The 22607-nt window shown below is 37.3% G+C and overlaps 1 protein-coding gene across 1 annotated transcript in view; it reads right to left on the bottom strand.

Annotated features, from left to right (window-relative positions):
* The window catches only part of LOC119143563 (ABI family member 3 binding protein), a 144031-nt gene extending 122511 nt beyond the window's left edge, over window positions 1-21520 (bottom strand). Inside the window, exons 1-4 of the mRNA XM_037377939.1 lie at window positions 21310-21520; window positions 17188-17367; window positions 6351-6419; window positions 2813-2945 (exon numbers count right to left, since the gene is read on the bottom strand). Coding sequence (XP_037233836.1) covers window positions 2813-2945; window positions 6351-6419; window positions 17188-17367; window positions 21310-21520 — 593 coding nt within the window. The remainder of the gene's footprint in view (window positions 1-2812; window positions 2946-6350; window positions 6420-17187; window positions 17368-21309) is intronic.
* Between the last annotated feature and the right edge of the window lie 1087 nt (window positions 21521-22607).

Genomic DNA, 22607 nt, shown 5'->3' with positions numbered 1-22607 from the left:
CAGATCCACGCTGTTCCAATGGTTTCCATCTTCTTAGGCAGTAACATATTCAACTAACTTGTATTATGCAACATTTGTACAAAGTCCAACATCCATTTGGGAATGGCAAAATCTGAGGCTGAGAACAGTGACTCCATTTCAGGTCATACAGAGTTACATATCTAAAACTTAGTGGAATATTAACCGGCAGAACTGAGTGAAAAGGTCATAATTGCCACAATACTGCCAAGGTCAAAGACTAGAGGTTAGTCACTACACAACAATCTTGAGGATGATTAACAGTGCATTTCAACATGTCAAAGTAAGGAGAATGTGCCAGATGAAAAAGGATCAAGTAAGGGAAGTAGATTACCCCTGCAATACACAGAAAAGTTGATGAATCTGTTATCTGATTTTAAGTCTTGTACTTTTAGCACAGTCCTAACTTGCTAACAGGCTAATATTTTCTCTTCATACATTATCAATTACTTAATCATAAACACAAATTAATAATTTTTCTTCTATACACTGACTAAAAATATATTTGAATCCAATCTCTGCTTGGAATTACATAAATACACACTATGGTCATGTGGAAAACTGTTCTCATCATTTAGACAAATCACAAGCATTTTGGTCCAGTAAAGGTAAACAAAATAAAAAGCAGCACTTAAGTGATATTTTTTTTCCCCTTCACTCCTATGCTTGATTGCAAAACAGAAATCTGCTTATGGGTATATACCCATACTTTGATATGGTTGTTTTTAATTTAAGTGGTTTTAAACTAGCTACTCATAAGTGTCAATGTGTCTTTAGAGTTGAAGTATAGGGAGATACTCAAACAAATGACCAATTCAATTCTTGTAGGCAAGTCCTCTTATGGGAGCAAAAGGGAAATACATGGATGGTACTTTAGTACAGCCTGACATTTCACTAAAATGGAGTCACATTAGAAGTAAACATCTGAGAGGAATCAGCTAACTGACTAAACAACACTTAACTAAGGAACAAGATTTTGGGGAGATGCATACCATTAGTTGACACAAAGATATGGTAAAACAAATCTCTCATACTAGAATAGCAAACATAGACAATATATTCTAAACCTAGAAAGACACCAGTAGCACTGCACTAAGTAGAAACATTACATACTATGTTTAAGAGTTTGTTCAAACTTTAAGTCAATGAATGTCCAACAAGAATATTCAGTTACTGAGAAGAAAACCTGAAGATGATGAAGGCATTGTGGTGGATACTATATGCCTTGAATCTCCAGGTAGATTAACACAACATACAGGCTTCTTCTGAAGTGTTCTTCCTTCCCACTGCACCATTGGTGCTGTAACACTGCTGCTGACACAGCACATAGGGAAGGTAAGTTCCATGGTACAACCAGTGCTAAAATTATTATGTGAGGAGAACACCTTACAGGCTCCTCCATGATCAGCTTGTTTCTTCAGTTTCTAACTGTATGAAACTATTTGCTTCTTTCTTTATTGAGAGAGAAAAATTAAACCCTAAACTAACTTTTATTTCTACTGAAAAAAATTCAATTAAATTACATGCTTGGACATTTCCTAATACTCCATAACAATTTCCTAATAAACATTGATGTTGTTTTTCAATAGTATTTTAAATTCTGGTTGGTGATGAAGATCCAAATTTGTTTATGAGAAATTTTTGATGATTGAAAAAGGGTTAGTTCAAAACTTTTGAGATGTAAGAAAAAGATCATATTGGCTACATGGGATGGCTTTTTTTTTTAATATAATCTGTGTTTGACATCCAGTTTAATAGCATCAATGGAGTTTTAATATTAACATCAAAGTAAGGAGCTTCAAGTCTAAATTAGACAGCTACAATTTAGTCAAAAATTTGACAGATAAGGGGAAAAAAGTGTTCTCAATAATGCAAAGACGCATTAAAAAAAAAAGAAAAAAAATAGTTGGAAACCAGATGTAGAGGCATCCCAAACATGGGTGCACAAAGTTCCTTCTTGGTTTTACAAAACACTGCTGAGTTGAATGGAGCACCATGATGTACATGAAGACAAAAAAATATTCTTCTGTCATAAAAGGAAAAATACAAAGAGAACACTGAAATGACAGAGCAGGGAAAACATCTGTATTAACAACTTGAATAATCACAGCAGATTAATTCTACTCATCTTCCAAGAGCTGCCTAAAATGTAATGGTGCACTTAACTGAGAAGCTACCAGCACTACGACTGCTCTTGAAACTGCTACTTGGTGAGCCTTCTGGAGCTCCCCACCTACTGTACCACTCATTAAATAATTACAGCAAAACAAAAATGTTATAGTAGAAAAGATCTTCTTTTACTTAAAACAAAAAATTAATGAAAGATGTACTGTATCAATATCAGGAAAGCAGTGTAGTGATAAGACCAAACACAAGAAACAAAGATCAAATCACACTAAAACGAGGACCATTCCGCTACCACAGCGGAGCAAGACTTCACTTCTCTTTGGCCATGTTTAAACCTATATATTTCCGACGACTTAACAAAGTTTCTTTCAGGTGATTCAGATACAAATGAAAGTAGAGCCAAGGCTGTTAGTTTAAGAAGAATAAAAGATCTAGTGTGAAATAGCAAGATTTGTACTTCAGCAGGTAGATGTCTGTCTAAATTTGCACTCAAGACAAGTAAAGACTTGCAAAGCGCTAATTAAGGTAAATGAGAAAACCTACTTCACACTCAGAACTATTGCTTCCAACTTTTTAGTTTCCACTGTCAAACTTATTTCAGCCACACCAAATAACTACACTGAATTAAAGCATTATCATCATAAAAAATGCTTTCCCGTTACATTACCTGTCGCTAGCACAGTTACTTGTTGAGGTCCAGTCATGTTGAGGGTTGACTAGGATGCCCCAAGAAAGGAACACAGAAGTTGGTGTGAGAGTGCCCACTACCAGCTGCAGAGGCTTTTGAGTCTTGGTCCGACCTACATAAGAAACATATAATTGCAATTAGAAATTAGTTTCTCTCTCCTGCATTATGTAAGGGAAAGTATCTGCAGTTGGATAATAAAGTAAATGAAGACCCACATCTCTTCTAAACTTGAAGGAAAAAGTAGAATGGTTCTCATTCCACAGTCACTATTTCTAATGTATGATTTACAAAAGGGGACAGAGACAGTGCCTGTGATCTGTTTGTTGGCTTCTTGTTGGGGCAAGCGAAACATCTGCGAGGAAGAGATTGCTTCTCTGAAGCCACTGAACACAGGGAAGAAGTGCAGAACAAAGCTGGCATAAAGGAGGGAGGATGCAGCAGAAGCACAGATTAGAAGACTGTTTTAGAAAGCAAGTATCAGACACACAGTCATCAAAAAAGACTATTTTTTAGGTCCCTTCTGGACTTGCATGGCATATGTTTCAACCTAGGAAGAAACCGGAAGATTTCATTTCCAGTCTTGCAGATCCAGGGTAACCTAAAGGGATACTTGCTATTATTTGGCTGGTTGGAGGGAGATTTGTTTACTAAACTTTGTTTCAATTTTGTCTTGCTACAGTTTTTCCACTATTCCTCTTTTTTCAGCCAATGTTCCAGTTAAGCCTAGTTTTTGAAAAGGAATGGTGGGTGGGTTTGCTATGCTTAGTTTAAGAATATGCTATATGCAGCTTAACTTCACAGCTCTGGCTGTCTTGGGCTGCATCACAGAAGGTGTTACAGAGTTCAGAACATTAGGAAGTCTCTCTTTGCATGTGACAGAAATAGTAACTTCTTGGCAGGATTCTTAGTAAGACTGCAATTATTTCTGTAGATAATTCATACTTTCTACAGCATTCTTGGTCAAGAGTAAAATAAAACCCATACAAATTCTTTTGCTTTTAACTGTAGGCAGATCTAGGTCAGTGTCTGTATCACCTACTACATTGAAAACATTCAGCTTTTGCATGATATGTAACTTTAGCTTTGCTCTGAATGAAGTAGCACAACTTCCTTGTGAAGAAAGAACTTTCTTTACAGAAAGTTTAAAAGGTAATAGTTGGAAATGAAGTCATGATCTAGAGCAATTATTTTGAACCCGTATTTTGTGGACTGCTTAAGCCCAAGGAGAACCTTTGGTGTTTGAAATATGATTATTTAAAGGAGGTTCATCTATTTTTTAACATCACATTACATACTTCAAAAATCTAAAGGATCTGTACCTCCTCAAAACATACAGGTGACCACAAATTCCCTAAAAGTTTATAAGCAGCTGATCTACATGTTATATTTTTCACTGTTGCGAAACAGATCTGACTTTCATTTCATGCCTTTTGAACCCTAATACCTCTTTATTAACAAGCCCCAGTGAAAGTGTGATTTGTACTTTCAACCAATGCATGTGTGTGCATTTAGGAATGTTAACCATGTAGGTTTTTACTTTGTATTGATGATGAATATGGTGACACACACACACACACCCCCCCAAACAAACAAAACCACTGTCTATCCTTAAGAGGAAGTATCACATGCTTTGAAATACTGTGGAACATACCACACTTCCACAAGGGCAAATGTCCAAACAATTTTCTAGTTTTCTGGCCCAGTTCCTATACTCTTTCCCAACTTTTAAAGAAAAACTTCATCCAGTTGGTCATTCCCCAAACTAACTGGCAAATCTGCTATCTAGAGCAAAATCCCTTTGTTGATCACTTTTTGATGAAACATGGAAAATACGTCAAGTTTTAAGGAAAAGAAAAAACAAGTTCTCACATAACTTGAAATCATCCTGGGTTTTGGGAGAACCTATGTATTGTTTTGATTATGACTCATTATGCCAATAGTTCCCAGTTACAGACTGTAATGATTTATCTGCTGTAAAACCAGGAATTACCTTGGTGATCATCTATATTGACCTATATGAATATAAACCATACAACTCCTCTGTATTAATCCCAGTTTGAACTACAGTGTCTCTTCTAGAAATGTAACTAAGTAACTAAATGTAAATTAGTACATTTAAAATTGTAGCAATTCAACTCTACCATGATTCTTGGCAATTTGTCCAGTTTAACTGTTCTTACTAAACCAACTTGCCATATATCTAGCTAGCATTAAACCAACAGCTGTTCTTACACCTCTGCCTGCTGGACTTGTTTCACAATCAGTTTCTGTAGACTTTATATAGAAAAATACTGATAAAGCCCAAATCATACATTGGGCTTTTTTTGGTTTTGTGTTTCTTGAGATATATCTATACACACACACACACACATATATGTTGCATCTGAAAGGTACATCACTCTTCAAAATCCTTCCAGGGTATAAAACAGGTATACTGTTTTACATCTAGCCAAGAGCAAGAAGAAATTAATCCCAAGCAGTTACCAGGAATTAAAAAAAACCCAAAAACTTATACAAAGATCACAAAATAGTTTGGGTCAGAAGGGACCTTTAAAGGCCATCTTAACCAACTCCCCCCACAGTGAGCAGGGCCATCTTCAACTACAGCAAGTAGCTCAGAGCCCCGTCCAGCCCGACCTTGAATGTTTCTAGGGATGGGGCGTCTATCAGCTCTCTGGGAAACCTGTGCCAGTGCTTTGCCACCCTCATCGTAAAAAATGTCTTCCTTATATCCAGTCTAAATCTATGCTCTTTTAGTTTAAAACAATTACCCCTTCTCCTATCACAACAGGCCCTACTAAAAAGTTTGTCTCAAACTATAAACATATACAAATATATTATCAGTTTATTCTGTGCAACAGTCCAGTGATCCTGACAGTTGTCTCCATATTAAAGGAATTAAAATCTAACAATATTAACAATATGATTAAGGTCATAATAGGAAGTCTTTGGAAAAGATGAGAATCAAATTTAGATTTCTGCTCTGCTATGTATAGTTTAAGCTAGAAACATCCCTTGTTACTTAACTCCTCGCAACAGCAAACTTAGTAGTAGTGATTTACAGATATATGTATAGGTACAGATCTATCCACATGCACACACATACGCACACAAGTTACCATTTTCCAATGAGAAAGAAAGAGCATTAACATGTCCATGGATGAAGGAATCCTTACAGATAGTTTGGGAAAAGTAACTTCAATACACTAGATCATTGTATTTCAAAACACTTACTTTTTTTGCATGCACTTGTGACCTTTTTAAACATCAGAAATCAGTATTCTAAATTTCAATTCTCATTTCTAAGAACTTTTTACGAGACCAGTCTTTAGGTACTACTTCATGTTTTGAACACCACCTGTGACTAGGAAATACTGTCCTACATTTCACCTGCCCATGTATGGAATCTGTGCACCCCGGTCAGACACCTGCAGTTACAAATACCTTTTCAGACAAAACCAGTAAAAGAGTCTTTCTTCCTTTAACTAGTTTAAGAGATGCAGTAACGATAAAATACCTGAACAAGATTTCTTGTTATTTGAAACGCGTGCTGGTCTTACTGAAACCAAATACCGTGGCTCAGCATCTGTAGATGAAGAAAGCAGTAGTTAGTACAGACATACTATTCATTCGAGAAAAGGATTAACCTATAATTAATAAGAAAATGTCCAATATTCAGTGAATGCCTGACACCTTAGCCAATCTTTGTGATCTTTAAGCATGTTTGCTTTAAGGTTTATTCACCAATCATTCAGAAATATTCGAGCAATTAGCAAAAATAATACACCATGCACAAAGTATTTGGCAATTTTTTTTTTACTGTGAGACAACAAATATGTGAACATGGCAGGACATACATGTAGCATTTCAATGCACACTTTTCTTGGAAAGTGAAAGGAAACGAAAACCCAGATGAAGAGGAAGACGTGACTGCAAAACAGAATAGTAAAAAGGTAAAGAAATAAGAGCGCAAAGCCTGAAAAACACAACCAGAGATAACACTGTTCTGACAGGAGCTGGAGGAACTTTTCCTACAATATTTTCTGTATTCTGTTTCAGGCTATATACCTTTGTTTTCCTGCTGTAAGCAGTTTGTCCATAAAGAGCTGACCTACTGTGAAAAGAATAGCCAAATGTATTGATCATCTAGGAGCATGTACCCCGATAGATTAATACTAAATCATTCAAGATTTGCATGACTTTCTTGTTTGCAGGAAACACCACAATTTCAGACATGCTTAAGTGTCTCCACATTGGTTACTGGCCTATTTTGCAATTAGGTTTACATGCTTTTGCCAGAGACATATTATGAGATTTAACTATCAAGTGCTTTGACAGTTTTTAATACTCTTTATGAAAATAAAGTTATTGCTAACATCTAAGAGCAAAAGACTAGTATTTGTGTAAAACCCACAAGGGCTGTGACTTTGACTGCAATCTCTGGGTACTGTTACACTAGAAATAATGTTGCACGCAGAAGCAAAGGAACGTTTTGAGTGATATTCTTATTCAAATAAATTCATCTCAGAAAGAAATTGTACTTTCCAGACTTCCTGACATCTACACTTATTTAAATTTTAATCCCTATGCATTGTCTCCCAGGAAAAATGAACCTTTGCAATATATTTTTCAAATCTTCACAGAAAAGAATCTCTCTCCACCTTAACTCCAGTTCAAACTTTTTTGTGCCACCTCCAATAAAAGGTTCAACTGCTTCATTTCAAAAAGCTAACAGAAGAGATCATATTACATTATAAAAACAAACAAACAAACCCAACAACCTTCCAAACACAAGAATTTTTATCTTTCAACTCAATCTTACCTGAATGGCTCAAGTTTCTTTTAAAGTACACAAGAACCACAGCCATTTGTTAGAATGCAGAGTCATCGCTAGCTGGGTGTCAGCTGGGAACCAGCTTGGAAAATTGCTGGAAATACTAGTCTTCATAGGAAATAATGAAATTAAGGACACCAAGTTTTACACAAACTATTAACACATTTCAGAGACATCTGATGAAGTTTGGATGACACAAGCACACATGGTAAGAGGCCACAAGTTCAGATAGATTCATGTTTCTGGCAGTCAGAGACAGATAACTTCACCCTGTGGCTTAAAATAATAAATGCTTTGATTAAAACAATGTTGAGATGGTGATTTCAGTTTGGGGAATTAATCTTTAGAAAGATTTTCCCTTACTCTTGACACCAGATGTCAGAGATTTCTGCTCCTCCTAATTATTTAAAACCAAGTTCTAGTCTCACTGAACTGCAAACTAGAAAAGAAGTTAGAGGAGCTCCTGAAGATATATATCCGTGGGCAGAGTTTGGTTCACTATACAGTGATCAAAACTAATTTAGCTGCATTTTCTTTTAAAAAGGATTACTTTATGTAAAATTCTTACTCTAGTTCAGATATATTTATCTTAATCTATATCTATGGATGAGACACTGAATGTCCTGCATCTCAGTGTAACAGATACCTTGAAGCCTACCAATTAAACAAAACCACTGAGAAATTATTCAATTTTTTCTTGCATACAGATTCCTGTAAGGAGAGAGGAAGGAAAACCAGTACTGAGTAAATCACAAGTTTGCTGTGCTACTTCAAAAGCTGCACTGATGTGGGGAAAACTACTCTCAACAACTTCACTGATTCTATGCATCTAAGTCACTGGAAACCCAAGCTAACTTTAATTGTTTAATTATTGTTTTTAAATGGGTTTCAGCTGCACCCAATATAAACATAACTAGGATGAGCATCGAAAACAGCTGCTCAAAGCAGTGTGGAAAAAAGAAAGTTAAAAAGAAAGAGCAATCCCAAAGTGTAAATCTCTCTTCATTTACAAAAAATGGTTTTCAATATTTAGGGTGGCACACAGTTCTTTGGGGATCTGTGCAATCATCTGGACATTCGTATTGAGATCTAAAACTAGAAATGTGACACTAAAAAATAATTTGTTTTCCCTGTACTGTAATCCCAGTTTTCTATTGTGCACTCATGCCCACTTGAGACTGTTTTAACTCTCACAAAGTACTAAGCCACCTTACCTTCAACAAAATTAGTTTCAAGCATCACCTTGAAAATTCATGAACTACAAAGTCAAGTCTTCAAAACTGCAAAAATGTATGTTTTAATCAACAAAATGCCCCAAGATTGTGAAAAAAAGATATCCAAATTGTTTGAAATAGCTAGTTTTGCCCTGCTCCACCAATGGAAAAATTAATTCTGGCTGAAGTATGAAATTACATACACAGCAGTATAGAAATAGATTATCTGTTAAATGAAATGTGCTAATAAACAAAGATTCTAAATGTCTGCCTGCACATGTCAAAGCTACAAAACCTGGTATCTATAAGGAATCGTTAGTTCTGACAGGTATTTTTGTTCTGTAACGAAGTGGTCTCAGCAGGAATCTTTTGTGTTGGATGCTGTTCATTATGCTTTTTCATGGATTTAGTAAATGTTGCCTTAATAAGGAATAGGACACTTAATAAAGAATAGGAATATAATAAGGAATAGTTCCCAGAGAACTCACAGCTCTTCTAAATCTAACACCATCTAAAAAAGGAAGTTATTTAGGAAAAGGGGCTAAGACTAGATGCTGGGAGAGCTCTGCTATAGAACAGGCAGGTTTGAAAAGTCCTACTTGTCTGGTTGCGAACCACTGAATTGAAGACAGTACTATGACCATTTTAACTAAAATCAGACTTTGAAATTATAATTACGTTCAATACCTGGGATACAACACCAAAATTCTATTCTGAACTTAACTAAAAACATATCTTAATTTAGAAATAAGATTTGCCATTCCTGTGCAGAACCACCCATGCTGCTATATAGGTGTTAAGAATACAGCAACTGTAGTTTAACTGAAATTCATCTGTTTGATGCGCAGTGTCAAGTCATTATGCATGGACTGAAGAACACAGGCCTTGAAATGCTTCTATTCTGGACAGAAATACATTCAATATCCAATAAAATGGAAACCAAGAAAGGCGGATAGTTTACTTAATCTCACATAATGACCTCTGATTCAGGTTTAGAAATGGGAGTCTTCTACTGCAATTTAACATTTCTCTCATTCAGTTCAGAAGACTGCTAAGTTTTCACACTGACTCAGTCCTCTTGCTGAGAAATACATGTGTCATACTCACAACATGGAAATCATCTGATGCTACTACAACTCAATTCATTTTCAGGGGCTTAAAACATTGCCTCACCCATGTATTAAACTCTATCAAGTTGCAAAAACTACTTATGATCATTTGGTGTTCCTTTACGATACCTATACATGCATAATCCACTGTACAGATCCACGTCTATAAGAAGCAGGAAACTTGGGGAGAGATTAGTAACACAGGAGAAGAAAAAGAAAATGCTGTGAAATATCCAAATCTAAATAAAACTGTAATTTAGCTTGTGCTAATTAATATTAATGCTTAAGGTATAATCTGACTGCTGAAATAAGAGGTAGGCAGCAGAAAGGTGACTGTCAGACCCATAAAAATATGGTGTTCTGACTCTGTCATCATGATTCACAGGATAGATCAACTATTTACACTCAAATATATTTAAAAAGAGAAGTGCATTTCCAAAATAAAATGATGTCAAGTAAAAGCAAATCAAACCACAGAGTACAGACAATTCTGTTTACAGCTGAATATTTCTTATTTTGTATGAACCATGTTTATTAAGAAAATGATAATTATATAATTAAGGTTGATGTTCAAATATCTGGACACAGATCTATGAATCCAACATCTGTCCCCTGAAAGCATTTTAACATACATCAATACATAATGGAGATACATACGATACAGATGCAAAATAGATCTGTCTATCTCTCATCTTGTAAGGATCCAGCATCTCATAACTGAAGGATCCATACAGCACAATGCAAACTTTAACAAATTCAGTTTAAAATACATTTGCAGATTTGCTATGAAAATCTCAGTGGTTCCTTGATGCTTAACGCATTCTTGAAGGGCTGCTACTATAAGACTAACATAATAAATCCACTTGTTTGAGCCTGTAACTGCCCAATTCCCTTTATTAAGGCTGGAATGACAAATGTGGTGGCTAAGAGCTCCTTTCAGCTGACACACAACTACTTCTTTATAAACCCCTTGAAGCTGCAGATCAGAAATAAAGTCCAAATAGTGACCACCTTCATTTCGTCAGTCCCAAAGTACTACAGGAAAATGCCAAAATATATCAGGAAAGTGCTAGTCAACAAATCCATGCCTAATTCTCAGTGTTATAATTCCCCAACCACAGTTGTTTTGACAATTCCACTGAGAGCTGCCAATATGATTTCCAAATTGCTCTTTCAAGTTTAAAAATCCACAGCTGAATAAAGCAATGCCACTTTGGACCAAAGCACAACACGTCCTGCAGGCATGTACACTGAACCAAATGAATTTTGAAGCAGGAGGGAAGGCTAGTTACACACCTGAGACACAAGTATTTGTAAAGCAATGGCATTTATATCTACAGCATTTGATACAAACAGTAGACACGCATCATTATGCATTCAGTATGGTTTCTTACACCCTCCCCTCCTACTTCTCAAAAATATTTGACCGAAGCATTCAGTCATCTTGTTTTAGCTTGTACACATCAAGGCTACTATTGCTTAATGAACCATCACTAATTAGGTAAAATAGTTTTCTGAACTACTTCAATTATTCAGTATTTTTTTATCCAGACAGCCTAAAAGACACACACACACTACATGTACACACAGGTATGTCTACAACTTAACTACAGAAGAAATATTTCAAAGACTGCAAAGTTGCATGTTAGTAAACTAGCAATCTGGTGTCATTAGAAAAAAACGCACTACTGTTTGACTAAGATTCTGTATAAAATTATTAAAAGAAAAAAAAAACCACCTTCTAAAATCCACCGTAACAACTTCAGGAGACAACCAGAATGTAACAAAATTACATCCCACTGACATAGCAAACTAATACAGGTAAGAGAACGTTTACTTCCATATGCCATGAGCTAGGCTACCAATCAGTGTCAGCAGGCAACTAACAAGCACTGCAAAACGCTAGCAAATTCTGCTTCTGTTTAAGCGCACTATTTTGATTCAGTTCAGGGCTCAGCCAATGCAGAAACACAGCTTAATAAGAATGAGCTGACTAAAGAACTTAGAATAAATTTTAAAATAAAGTGTTACAGGGCATTATTAGAATTAATAGACCAGCAGATTCAGAAATCAAATCAAAGTAATTTTTAGCTTCAAGCTGCAATTTGCTAATCTGAATTTAGGGATTCTTAAGGTTTTGCTATGGGATGTTTTTAAGGGCAAAGGCCAAAGGTGGAGAAAGGGAGAAATCAAAAGCGTTGTGTTGTAACAAGCATAGCAAACAACAGGGAAAGGGGATAATGGGGCTGGTGTGAATGAACCTGCCGCTCGTCAGTAGAGTTGTCCAGCTGAAGGTGCAGCTGCTGACCTCCTCACGGTCCTCCAGTCCTCTAGGCTAAGCTAACATGAGCAGTAAGAATCTGAGGTATTTTGGTAAGTTATTAGGAAGTGACTTCTGAATTTTAACGTTCACATTACTTGGCATCTTGAAAACCATGTGATTAATGTATCTGCACATTTCTGGTCACTGACCAGATATAAGAAATTGCACAGCAAGATCTTTTAGCTAAGCACTGCTCTAGCACACATCCCTGAATAACACTTTTTAAAATATGTTCAAAATGGTACTAGGATGATTTTTTTTTCTTTTTTGAGAGTGAGAGATATGCAAAATTCACCCATCACTTATGGTTGTTGTAAAGCCGGATTGCCAATACATTCTCTTTCACAGTCTGGTTCAGATAGAGGAAAGGCTGAAGCATGGCCCAACTCTGAGCTGGTTTTACAAACTGAAAAAGAAATTAATTTTGTTCACTTTGTTAGCTAATTGCTGTTCATTCTTGCAAAATTTTCCTGTCTCTACTTGATTTCTTGGGTTCCTTCAACAGTATCAACAAATTTAAGGAGACTGACTTGCAATACTCCTAACAAAGAAAAAAAACAGCACAAATTTCTCAAGGAAATATTGTTTCTTTACAAGTCATGAAGACTGAACTCCATGATTTAGGACTGATTTAGATAAAGGTTTAAGTCAAACTCAGATTTTTTGGATGGGTCTATGTGCCTTATTTATTACCCTAGCTGAATTTGTATTTTGATATCTTTTGACACAGTCTGAATAGCTTCCATGACCAATAATAAAGTTGCTTACTGTCATGTAACTTCACAAAGTACACTCAGCAAAACCACATGTATCCTAATAAAGAGGCATACTTCCCTGAACCGAACGATGATACAGCCTCATCACTGTTGTTTACCCTTCACTGTGATTCAAATTCATCTATCTAGCTACACACAAAGCTGCTCAAGAGTCTGATGCCAGCATGAGCTCATTACACGTTCAGGAAATCCAGCAGAACTCTTTTCTTGTGCATGCCCTCTGCAGTTGTTCCCAATTCACGGATAAAGTTATGCATCTGCTTGCTCATTTATATTAGTTGCAAAAGAAAGGAAAACACATATTTTAAGGTAAGAATCACTGCAGTGAGGTGTTGAATAGTTTAATAGATTAAATGTAGGTTGGATGTCATACTTTCTACAGAGCCGTACAGCTCTGCTGGAAATCCTAGGAAAGATCATGTCCTTACTGATTTCTTTTAAAATATATACACACATACACATGTAATTTCATAAATTAATAAATCTGCTGACTTCAAGTTTATTATTAACAGGGTCTTCAGAGGTGTGTGACCCAGCAGAAAAACTGACAATAAATGTCATCTTAATCAACAGTGAGAGGGTTGGAAATGTGGAAGTCACGGGCCTTAGATAGATAGATATATTATTGTATATATTGTGTCATTTATTTAATAAGTTAATCGTTGCTTCATTCCCCATACTCCAGTTCCAATTTCAGACAATTACTCCAAACAGAATACCAATTATGCTGCTCCATTAACAAAACCAAACATACAGAGCTAAATCAAGCAAATGTCTGCAAGGCACTTAATTCTGATGTGTAGACCTATACTGTTTGTTAGAAAGGACATATTAAAGCATTGCTGCATTTTAGGGAGGAAATCATGACTGACTTATAGGCAAATTCTGTTTGTTTACTTACATTGACCTAACTACTAAATTAAGGAAATATATTTTTTTTCTTTGAGGAGGGTCTACAGTTGATGGCATATCTGCATCATTTTCAGTTACTAATCCTGACAGAATAGACAATTTTAATACTACTAAGACAAGATCCGGTTTTGTCTAAATACACAGATTCCACTCTCCTGGATCTAGTCAGTCTCAATAAAGCAATATTCCTTAATCCATTGGGAAAAAATGGTAATTAACAGATGCTTTTTAAATATCCATTTCTAATCTTTACATTTAGTCTATCAAACCAATTTAAGGTTGTGACTGAAGTTCCTGAATTGACTGGGAAAGGTATTCTTTTTCCATGAACCACTAAAAATGACAGGAGAGGAGGAAGCATTAAACTGTATTACTCTTGGTCTAAATAGCCCACCATGTCTTTACACATTTGGGAATCACTCCCCTCACATCCTGTTCAGTAAAAGTCACAACCATCCACTGTTCAGTGTAGCCTGTAAAGTTCATCTGCTTTCTGTAAAAGTCAGAAAGCCAAATCACAAGAGGACCAAGAAGGAGTTCTCAGGGTGAAAGTGAGTATTTTTGTATAAACCTAGTTGTTCTGAATGTGGAAAAATGTGTGGAACCTACTGGAAACCTTTCACAAAGTGTACAGTGGCACATCAATCACTAGAATATCTAGAACATGGAATAGACAATTTTTAGTGTGAAATTTTAAGATTATATTGTTTTAATATGAAGATAGCATACTAGGCCAACTTCATCATATATGTACGAGGAGCACAAAGATAACGTAAGATTTTTCAACAATAGCCTCTAGGGATTTGTATCTTTGGAAAGTATCTTGAGAGTATCTTTATTGTCCCTCTACAATATCTTATTTTTTCTAACAACCACATAAAGCATGTGCTGACCCAAGTTCTCTGGCTGCCAGAATAAAACCTAGCCATTGTTCCTAAAACTGAACACCATCCTGCAATTCCTCCAGTTTGTGCCAGCAGCCAGTTCCTGAAACTGTGGGGCGTGTTAACTATCACCACTGTCTTCATTTCACCTCTGTCACACAAGTCACTCTAAGATAGAGCCAAAATAACAACTGATGCTTTTTGCTTTAGCTCACATTCCGGACACACTCAGAAAGTACAGTCAAAGCTACAGTTTAATGTGGCATTTAATATTAATGAAAAGGGAAAGATTATGTACTCTGCTTCCAAACTCCAATAAACAAGTCCACAAAGGATATAACCTAACCCTAAGTTTCTTAACTAAAAAACCAGCTCCAATAAATTTACTGTCAAGTGCCTTAAATAAATGCTTGCGACTTGAAGTACATATTGCTGTTAGCTTCTTTTATCCTTCTCCTTTCAAAGGTGACATCTTAGAAGTTGGAAATGCTAGTCTTTTTATCTGTATGATGTTGCATTTTTAGTTACTGGACACTCAGAAGCCACAATCATAGATTCATTGTCACTACGAAACTGATTGACACCCTCTATTAGCCAAGTGAGATAAAAGTTGAAGTTATTCACCTTTAAAATAATTATGAAGGAAAAGGAGAGTATTTCCTCACGCTTTTGCTCTTCTGTCTCTAGCTACACGAGAGAAAATGTGTCCATTTCACTACAGGCTATATGCATCAAGCTGTTTCTCATCTTCTGTGTTCATTACTACAAGATTTTGATTGCTTAATGGTAAAGTTTAATGAATACACAGGTGGGTAGCACTCTGATGCACTGCAGAACTGACAAAAGGTGTCTACATAGTTGACAGCCTTTAGCTATTGACATTAAAGTTACGAAATACCAAAATCCTTTATATTCCAGGTTACGTTCAGCTTTCTGTTTTCACAGAGTTTCAGAAAGCATCAGGTATTAAAGTTGCTATTAAATAGGAAGTGCAAATGATCTACACATGACATTACATTCAGTGATATTTCCTCTTTCCAAGGATCTCAACAGCACCTAAAAAATATTAATTCTCACTACTCCTGCAATACATCTACACAGGTATTACTTATGCCCAAATCACAGTATTCCATACAAAATCCTATACACTATTCTTAGTAAACCGATTCAAAAGTTACACATGGCATAAACCAAGTAATTCAGACACAGCTTAAGTGACAGTTATGAACTCAAACACTGGATTGGTGATAGAATTACGGAGTGATCCCAGGAGTATGAACTCATGAAAGTTAACCTTTGCCACAATGATCTAATGAAAGTCTCTAATACCTTATTTTTTCTAACATCTTATTTTTTCTTTTCTGCAGCTTTCAGCCTGGAGCAGACCCCACAGCATTGACTTAACTGACCACATCAAAAAGATGGTAATTATTAACTTCTATGCTTCTGCATCCTTTCTTCCCCCTTGTTTTACACCAAGATCACTGGCATTACAATAATGAGGGTAGCCCAGATTCATTTCAGGCTAGAAAAGATTAAAGAAAGCAAAAAGAAAATCCTCAGAGATTGAACAGATTTCTTAAAAGTTCAAATCCTGGTAAGTCAATGTTTTTATCATTTATTAGGCAATTCTAACTAATCCAGTTCTACTATTTTGCTGTCCTGTTCATACTGACATAATCCTAAATCAAAGGGACAACCAAATTCCCTTCTTCATCCCTATCCCAGACAACAGGACATCATGTTCTTGATGTGTTTTTTTCTCTTCCATAACCCAGCTCATGGGATTCCATCCATAACTTCTGACAGAAGTTACAGGTTGTTCTATAACATGTAGAACTGGAATAGGCCCCTGCCAGAAAAGGCATCATTTCGATACAAAAGTTTCTAGCAGACAGAATCAACCTCACAGTTCTCAAAACTGTTTCACTGTTTCTTGCACTATTTTTTAAAAACATGCATATCTCCCTTGTATTCTACTTTGTAACAGGAACTTTAGGCAAATCATCCCATTTGATCTGTGATGTGGTTGATATAATGAAATCTCTTAGTACAATAAAACTCCTCAAAACAAATACTAGTAGCAAACTTTTCCAAAAACCAAGAACTATTTACTCTCCTTGAATGATCTCCTAATTCCACTTTCATCTGAAATTCTTCAAAGCAACCCTAAACAAACACAAAGAAACCCTGGCGAACAATCCAATAAAATAAAAAATGAGGAAGTCCAAAGGCTGATATTCTCCTCACTCTCTTCCCATAATTCATGACAACAGTAGCATGCAAAGCAAATGTGTCTTACCAAGTTCTGTTACGTAGGTTTTTCCTTCTGAAGGCAAAGGAATGTATTGATTAGAGAAGAAGTTGCTTCCATAACCCAGGACAAAACCTTCCAGTTTGGTGTTTTGACTTGGTCGAAGATACCTCATGCAAACTGTGTCATCTGTCGCATTGATCTGAACTTTCAGACTCTGCCTTTTCACTGGGTAAAAAATAAATAAAAGAGAAGATCAGAACATATTGTCTTACATATTCAGTAATGTAATATGACAATACAGCAATACAGGGCTGTTTAATTTGATAGTCACAAGCAACTGAACAATTCCTGAAAGGTGGAGTCTCCTGGAAACTCAGTGTATTTAAAAAAACCAAGCTAACAGTAATGTAAAATTGTGGTTTCCAAGATGTTTGTTTTTCCATTAGTTCACTATTATCGTTAGTGGTGACATCTTCTACAACTGCAGTAGTAGAAAAGTGCATGAAATAACTGGGAAGAAAGCAAATATTTTTTCCTTTACACGTGACAGTTATAGTAGTATTAGCCATTTATAGCACCCATAGGTGAAAAACTTGCAATTTGGGTCTAGGGCTTTTTCTTTTCTCTTTAGTTAAAAAAGAAAAAAAAAAAAAAAAAAAAAAGAGTTTTCATATTATGTTAATCACACTGCAAAATTAGGGTAGAGCATAAATAGCAACCAGATCCATATAAAAATACTACCTTTTTTTTTTTATTTCTATGTTGGACTGGAAATGTAATTTTCCAGTTGGAATTACACCAGGACACCTAACTAACATATATACTTTACTCAAAATTACCAAGAAACTTTTTTAAAACATTTATTTTTATGCCTTCCAAGGGAGCAGCACATAAAGCAAGAAACATCTTGTATATCCATCTACAAAAACTTAACTTATAACAACACAGAATGACTTCATAACAGAATAATCAATGTTTTAGGCTACAAGAAAGTATTTCATCTTCTCTTGGTGGGATAAGGGAGGATTGGCTTTTCCTTCCTTGGTACTTAACAATTTTAATATTCCGTTTTGACTGTTACGCTTATCAGATTTTCAGAACTGTTGAATGCCAATGCTTAAAAAAAAAATAAAAGGTAAAAAAAAGGTAGTGACTTTCCCCTAAACTTACAACACTAGCACTAGTATAGTACATTTTGGGTTATTACTTCTCTTCTTCTCAAAATATACATTTTTATTCCAAACAGATTTTCCAGCATCTCTGCAATCACAAGGGCTGAAAGTAACTTCTCAGGAAAAAAATGGAAATTTGCAGAAAATCATTTTACTTCAGGAGCTAAACCCCAAAGAATAACAATGAGACATACGATCTATCATTAAATACCAGGGTAGAGTGACATGGAAATTCCTTCCTTTCTTTCTTTCTCTCCCTCACTCTAACTCCTCTCTTCCTTTCTCTTGCTCAGTAATTGCAGGCTGATATTCAAAGTTTCTTCAGACAAGTACATACTGATTCTCTGTTATCACCCCAGCCTGCCCTCCTCTATTTGTTTTGAGAAATCCTAATGACTACTGAGTTGCCAAGATCACAGTCCCCGATTTGTGAAGATAATTTAGTAGCACTGTTGAGTACCTGCAGTTGTCTGCACACTGAATGTAAAGACCTAAGCCAAACACTTTATGACTCTTCCCTTTATACAGAGAAGTGTACAAGTAAAACTGATGGAAAACACCTGCCTCTGATGAGACCCCTCCTTTATCTAAAGGCTGATCGAGTAAAAGCACTTAGCCAGGAAACTCTCACAATTTTCCGAAGAAAACTCTACCAGGTTCCAGAAGACTGCAAGGCTTCTAGAAAACTCAACACACTGACATTTTCAGCAGTACAATACCATCACAGGGGAAGGGGTGGCAGTTGCTTCTATATCTGGGAGACATCCTAACTTCTTTTATTTTCAGTATATGAATCTGCTATGGTTGTGCAACTTTGAATATCAACAAGGCTCCAAGTAGCAGAAAGCTCAACAGACTTTAAACCCTTCCAATATGCTTCATAGGGATGCTTAGTAAAAAGTGTTCCATGCCAGTAAGGTTTAGGATTAATACCTCTGACTGACAGTGAAATAGATTTCTTCAAATTATGCAGCCTGCAAAGCTCTAACCTAACTTTGGAGAGCTGAGCATAAACGAATGGCTGGTCTCCTGGTCTCCACTGAATATCAATGTCTAAGAAGAAAGCAAGACTTACAGTGCTTGATTCAAACATGATAATTTGATCTCTGTATTAAAATTCTTAATCAGACTCCAAACTGAATTTTAAAAAAACTTTGTTGAAGATGTTTTAATTTTAAATTTACAATAATGTCAACTTTCTTTTTTAAACACATGACTTTCTATATGTCTCTCACACTTTACATTAATTTGTAGACCTAATTCTAATTCAAGATTGAATTCATCTGGTTTTGATTCCAATTAGATAGATAACGTGTTTTCTTCATAAGAAGTCAATTATAGTGACAAGGGGTCCTGATTTTACTTAGGCCTAAAAACTCAGTGAAGTTTCTAAAAGCAGAAAGTCTAACTGGGATCCTAAGATGGCAACACCTTAGAGCCTTTCTTTATAGCTAGCATATCAAAACCGCCAAGACAGTGTTTAAACTCAAAGCCAGTTCTAGCAGAACATGAACAGAATATGTATTTTTAAAAATAGAGAATAAGGCAGAATAGAATAAAAGAAAAGGAGATTAACTTAAAATTTTTAAAAATAAATCCTTATCCTCCCCACCCTGTCTTGACAGGGCAGGTTCTTTTCCTCTAGTTCACTTTTAAGTACAGGATCCTTTCAGTGATGGCCTGGATGGCAACAGATACTGCAGAGTCCCTGCAGCGTTTAGGAAAAAATCATATAATCATAGAATCAAAGGTCTTTTCCAACCCAAATAAGACTATCGAGTCCAACTGTAAACCTAATGCTGCCAAGTCCACCACTAAACCATGTCTCTAAGTGCCACATCTACAAGTCTTCTAAATACCTCCAGGGATGGTGACTCAACCACTTCCCTGGGCAGCCTGTGCCAGCGCTTGACAACTCTTTTCAGTGAAGAAAATTTTCCCAATATCCAATCTAAACTTCCCCTGGCTCAATGTGAGGCTGTTCCCTCTTCTCAGGTCACTTCTTGGGAGAAGAAACCAGCCTCATCTCACTACAGCCTCCTTTCACGTAGTTGTAGAGAGGGACAAGGTTCCCCCCTCAGCCTCCTTTTCTCCTGACCCAAACACCTCCCAATCCTTCAGCCGCTCCTCATAAGACTTGTTCTCTAGACTTTTCACCAGCTCCATTGCCCGCCTCTGGATATGCTCCAGCACCTCAATGTCTTTCTTGCAGTGAGGGGCCCAAAACCCAACCCAGTATTCGAGGTGTGGCCACACCAGTGCCGAGCACGGGGGGACAGTATCTTCCCTAATCCTGCTGGCCATGCAATTTCTGATCCAAGCCAGGATGCTGTTGGCTTTCTTGGCAACCTGGGCATCCTGCTGGCTCATGTTCAGCTGACTGTCAACCAGTACCCCCACATCCTTTTCCACCAGGCCACTTTAGGTTGCTGTGACCCAAGTGCAGGACATGGCACTTCGCCTTGGCCCACTGGCCCAGCCTGTCCAGATCCCTCTGCAGAGCCTTCCTGCCCTCCAGCAGATCAACACTTTCCCCCAACTCGGTGTCAGGTGCAAACTGCCTGAATGCCCTTTATCCCCTTATCCAGATTGTCGATAAAGATATTAAACAGGACAGCCCCCCATACAGAGCCCTGGGGAAATCCACGTGGACCACCAGCAGGATGTAACTCCGCTCACACCGTGCTATGGGCCTGGCTGTGCAGCCAGTTTGTTACTCACCCCAGCCACGAGCAGTGTTTCCCTAGGAGAATGATGTGGGAAACTGTGTCAAAGACTTTAGTAAAGTCCAGGTAAGACATCAACAGCCTTTCCCTCATCCACTCAGCGGGTCACCTTGTCATAGGAGGAGATCCTGTTCATCAAGCAGGACCTGCCTTTCACAAACCTGCACTGGCTGGGCCTGATCCCCCAGCTGCCCTGCACGTGCTGCCTGGTGACACTCAAGATAAGCTGCTCCATGACCTTCCCCGGCACAGAGGTCAGACTGACAGGCCTGTAGCTCTCCGGAACCTCCTTCCTGCCCTGGGCATGGCATTTGCTGACCTCCAGCCAACTGGCACCTCCCTGATTAGCCAAGGCTGCTGAGAAATGATTGGAGGCGGCTCGCTGAGCACTGCCACCGGCTTCCTCAGTACCCTTGGGTGGATCCCATCCAGCCCCACAGACTGGTGCATGTCTAACTGGTATAGCAAGTCACTGGCCATTTCCCGTTGGATTACAGGGGCTTCATTCTCCTCCCTGCCCCCATCTTCCAGCTCAGGGGTCTGGGCACCCAGAGAACAACTGGTCTTACTATTAAAGACTGAGGCAAAGAGGGCATAAGTATCTCAGCCCTTGTCACTATGCTTCCCCCTGCACCCAATAAAGTATGGAGATAACCCTTCTTTCCTTTCCTCAGAGATCTACCTACATGGTCTGTTCCATGCTCTTGTTAACATAACTATCTTCATTCTACCCTTTCCGTCAGCTCCCTGCTCACGATTTCCTTCTCTCCACACAGCAGAAGCTCCCTTAGAGGGCCCAGCCGATTCCAGCACAAGCGCTCTTCTCCCCTTCCTCCTGAAGGTGCAGCCTGACCCAAAGACCAGCACGGGGTGAGGCAGACAAGTAACTGCCTTCACTGTTATTTAGCTGCTCGTTTCAAATGGAAAATAACTGTGCTAAAGCAACAACACAGGTGCTACGCTTTGTATGACAAAATGATGTTCCCTTCCATGGGCTGCGTGCATTCTCGGATCACTGAAATCGAGGGATGAATTTTAAGTGGTAAAACAGTAAGTATCAGAGGCTGACCAGTTTCTGGAAATGCATGAACAGAAGTGGAGCAACCAAGGCCAATGCTGTCAAGTTTTTCTATCTGATGTCAAAACGGACCTGAACAACAGATGGAAAATTTCACAAGAAATCTGTGGAAGTTGGTATGCTACAGAAACGTCTATTTACACATTGAAGTTTTTCTCTTTTCTTCCTCTTTCTCCCTACTGATGCGTTTTAGTGTAGTTACTTTACAGATACTAAAAAAAAAAAAAAAAAAAGAACGAAAAGCAATGGATCCCTTTGGAGCTTGTTATTATTTCTCTTATTACTACATCTTATTATCTTGAATCTTATTTCAACATCTCCTAATTACTTTTGATATGAAGATCACTCGGCTCACAATAAATGAGTTGAGTGGCAGCAGTCATGTTCTCTGAAATGAGGTATGCCTAACAGAATCAGGATCTGCCCTCACATTGCCCAAGGCAAGAGAGACCACTACATAGAATCGCTTATCTCTTCTACCACTAGTGC

The sequence above is a fragment of the Falco rusticolus genome, chromosome 2 (assembly GCF_015220075.1).
Source record: "Falco rusticolus isolate bFalRus1 chromosome 2, bFalRus1.pri, whole genome shotgun sequence".
NCBI lineage: Eukaryota > Metazoa > Chordata > Aves > Falconiformes > Falconidae > Falco > Falco rusticolus.
Note: the sequence above shows the minus strand (reverse complement) of the source record. Positions and strands in the feature narration are given on the sequence as shown.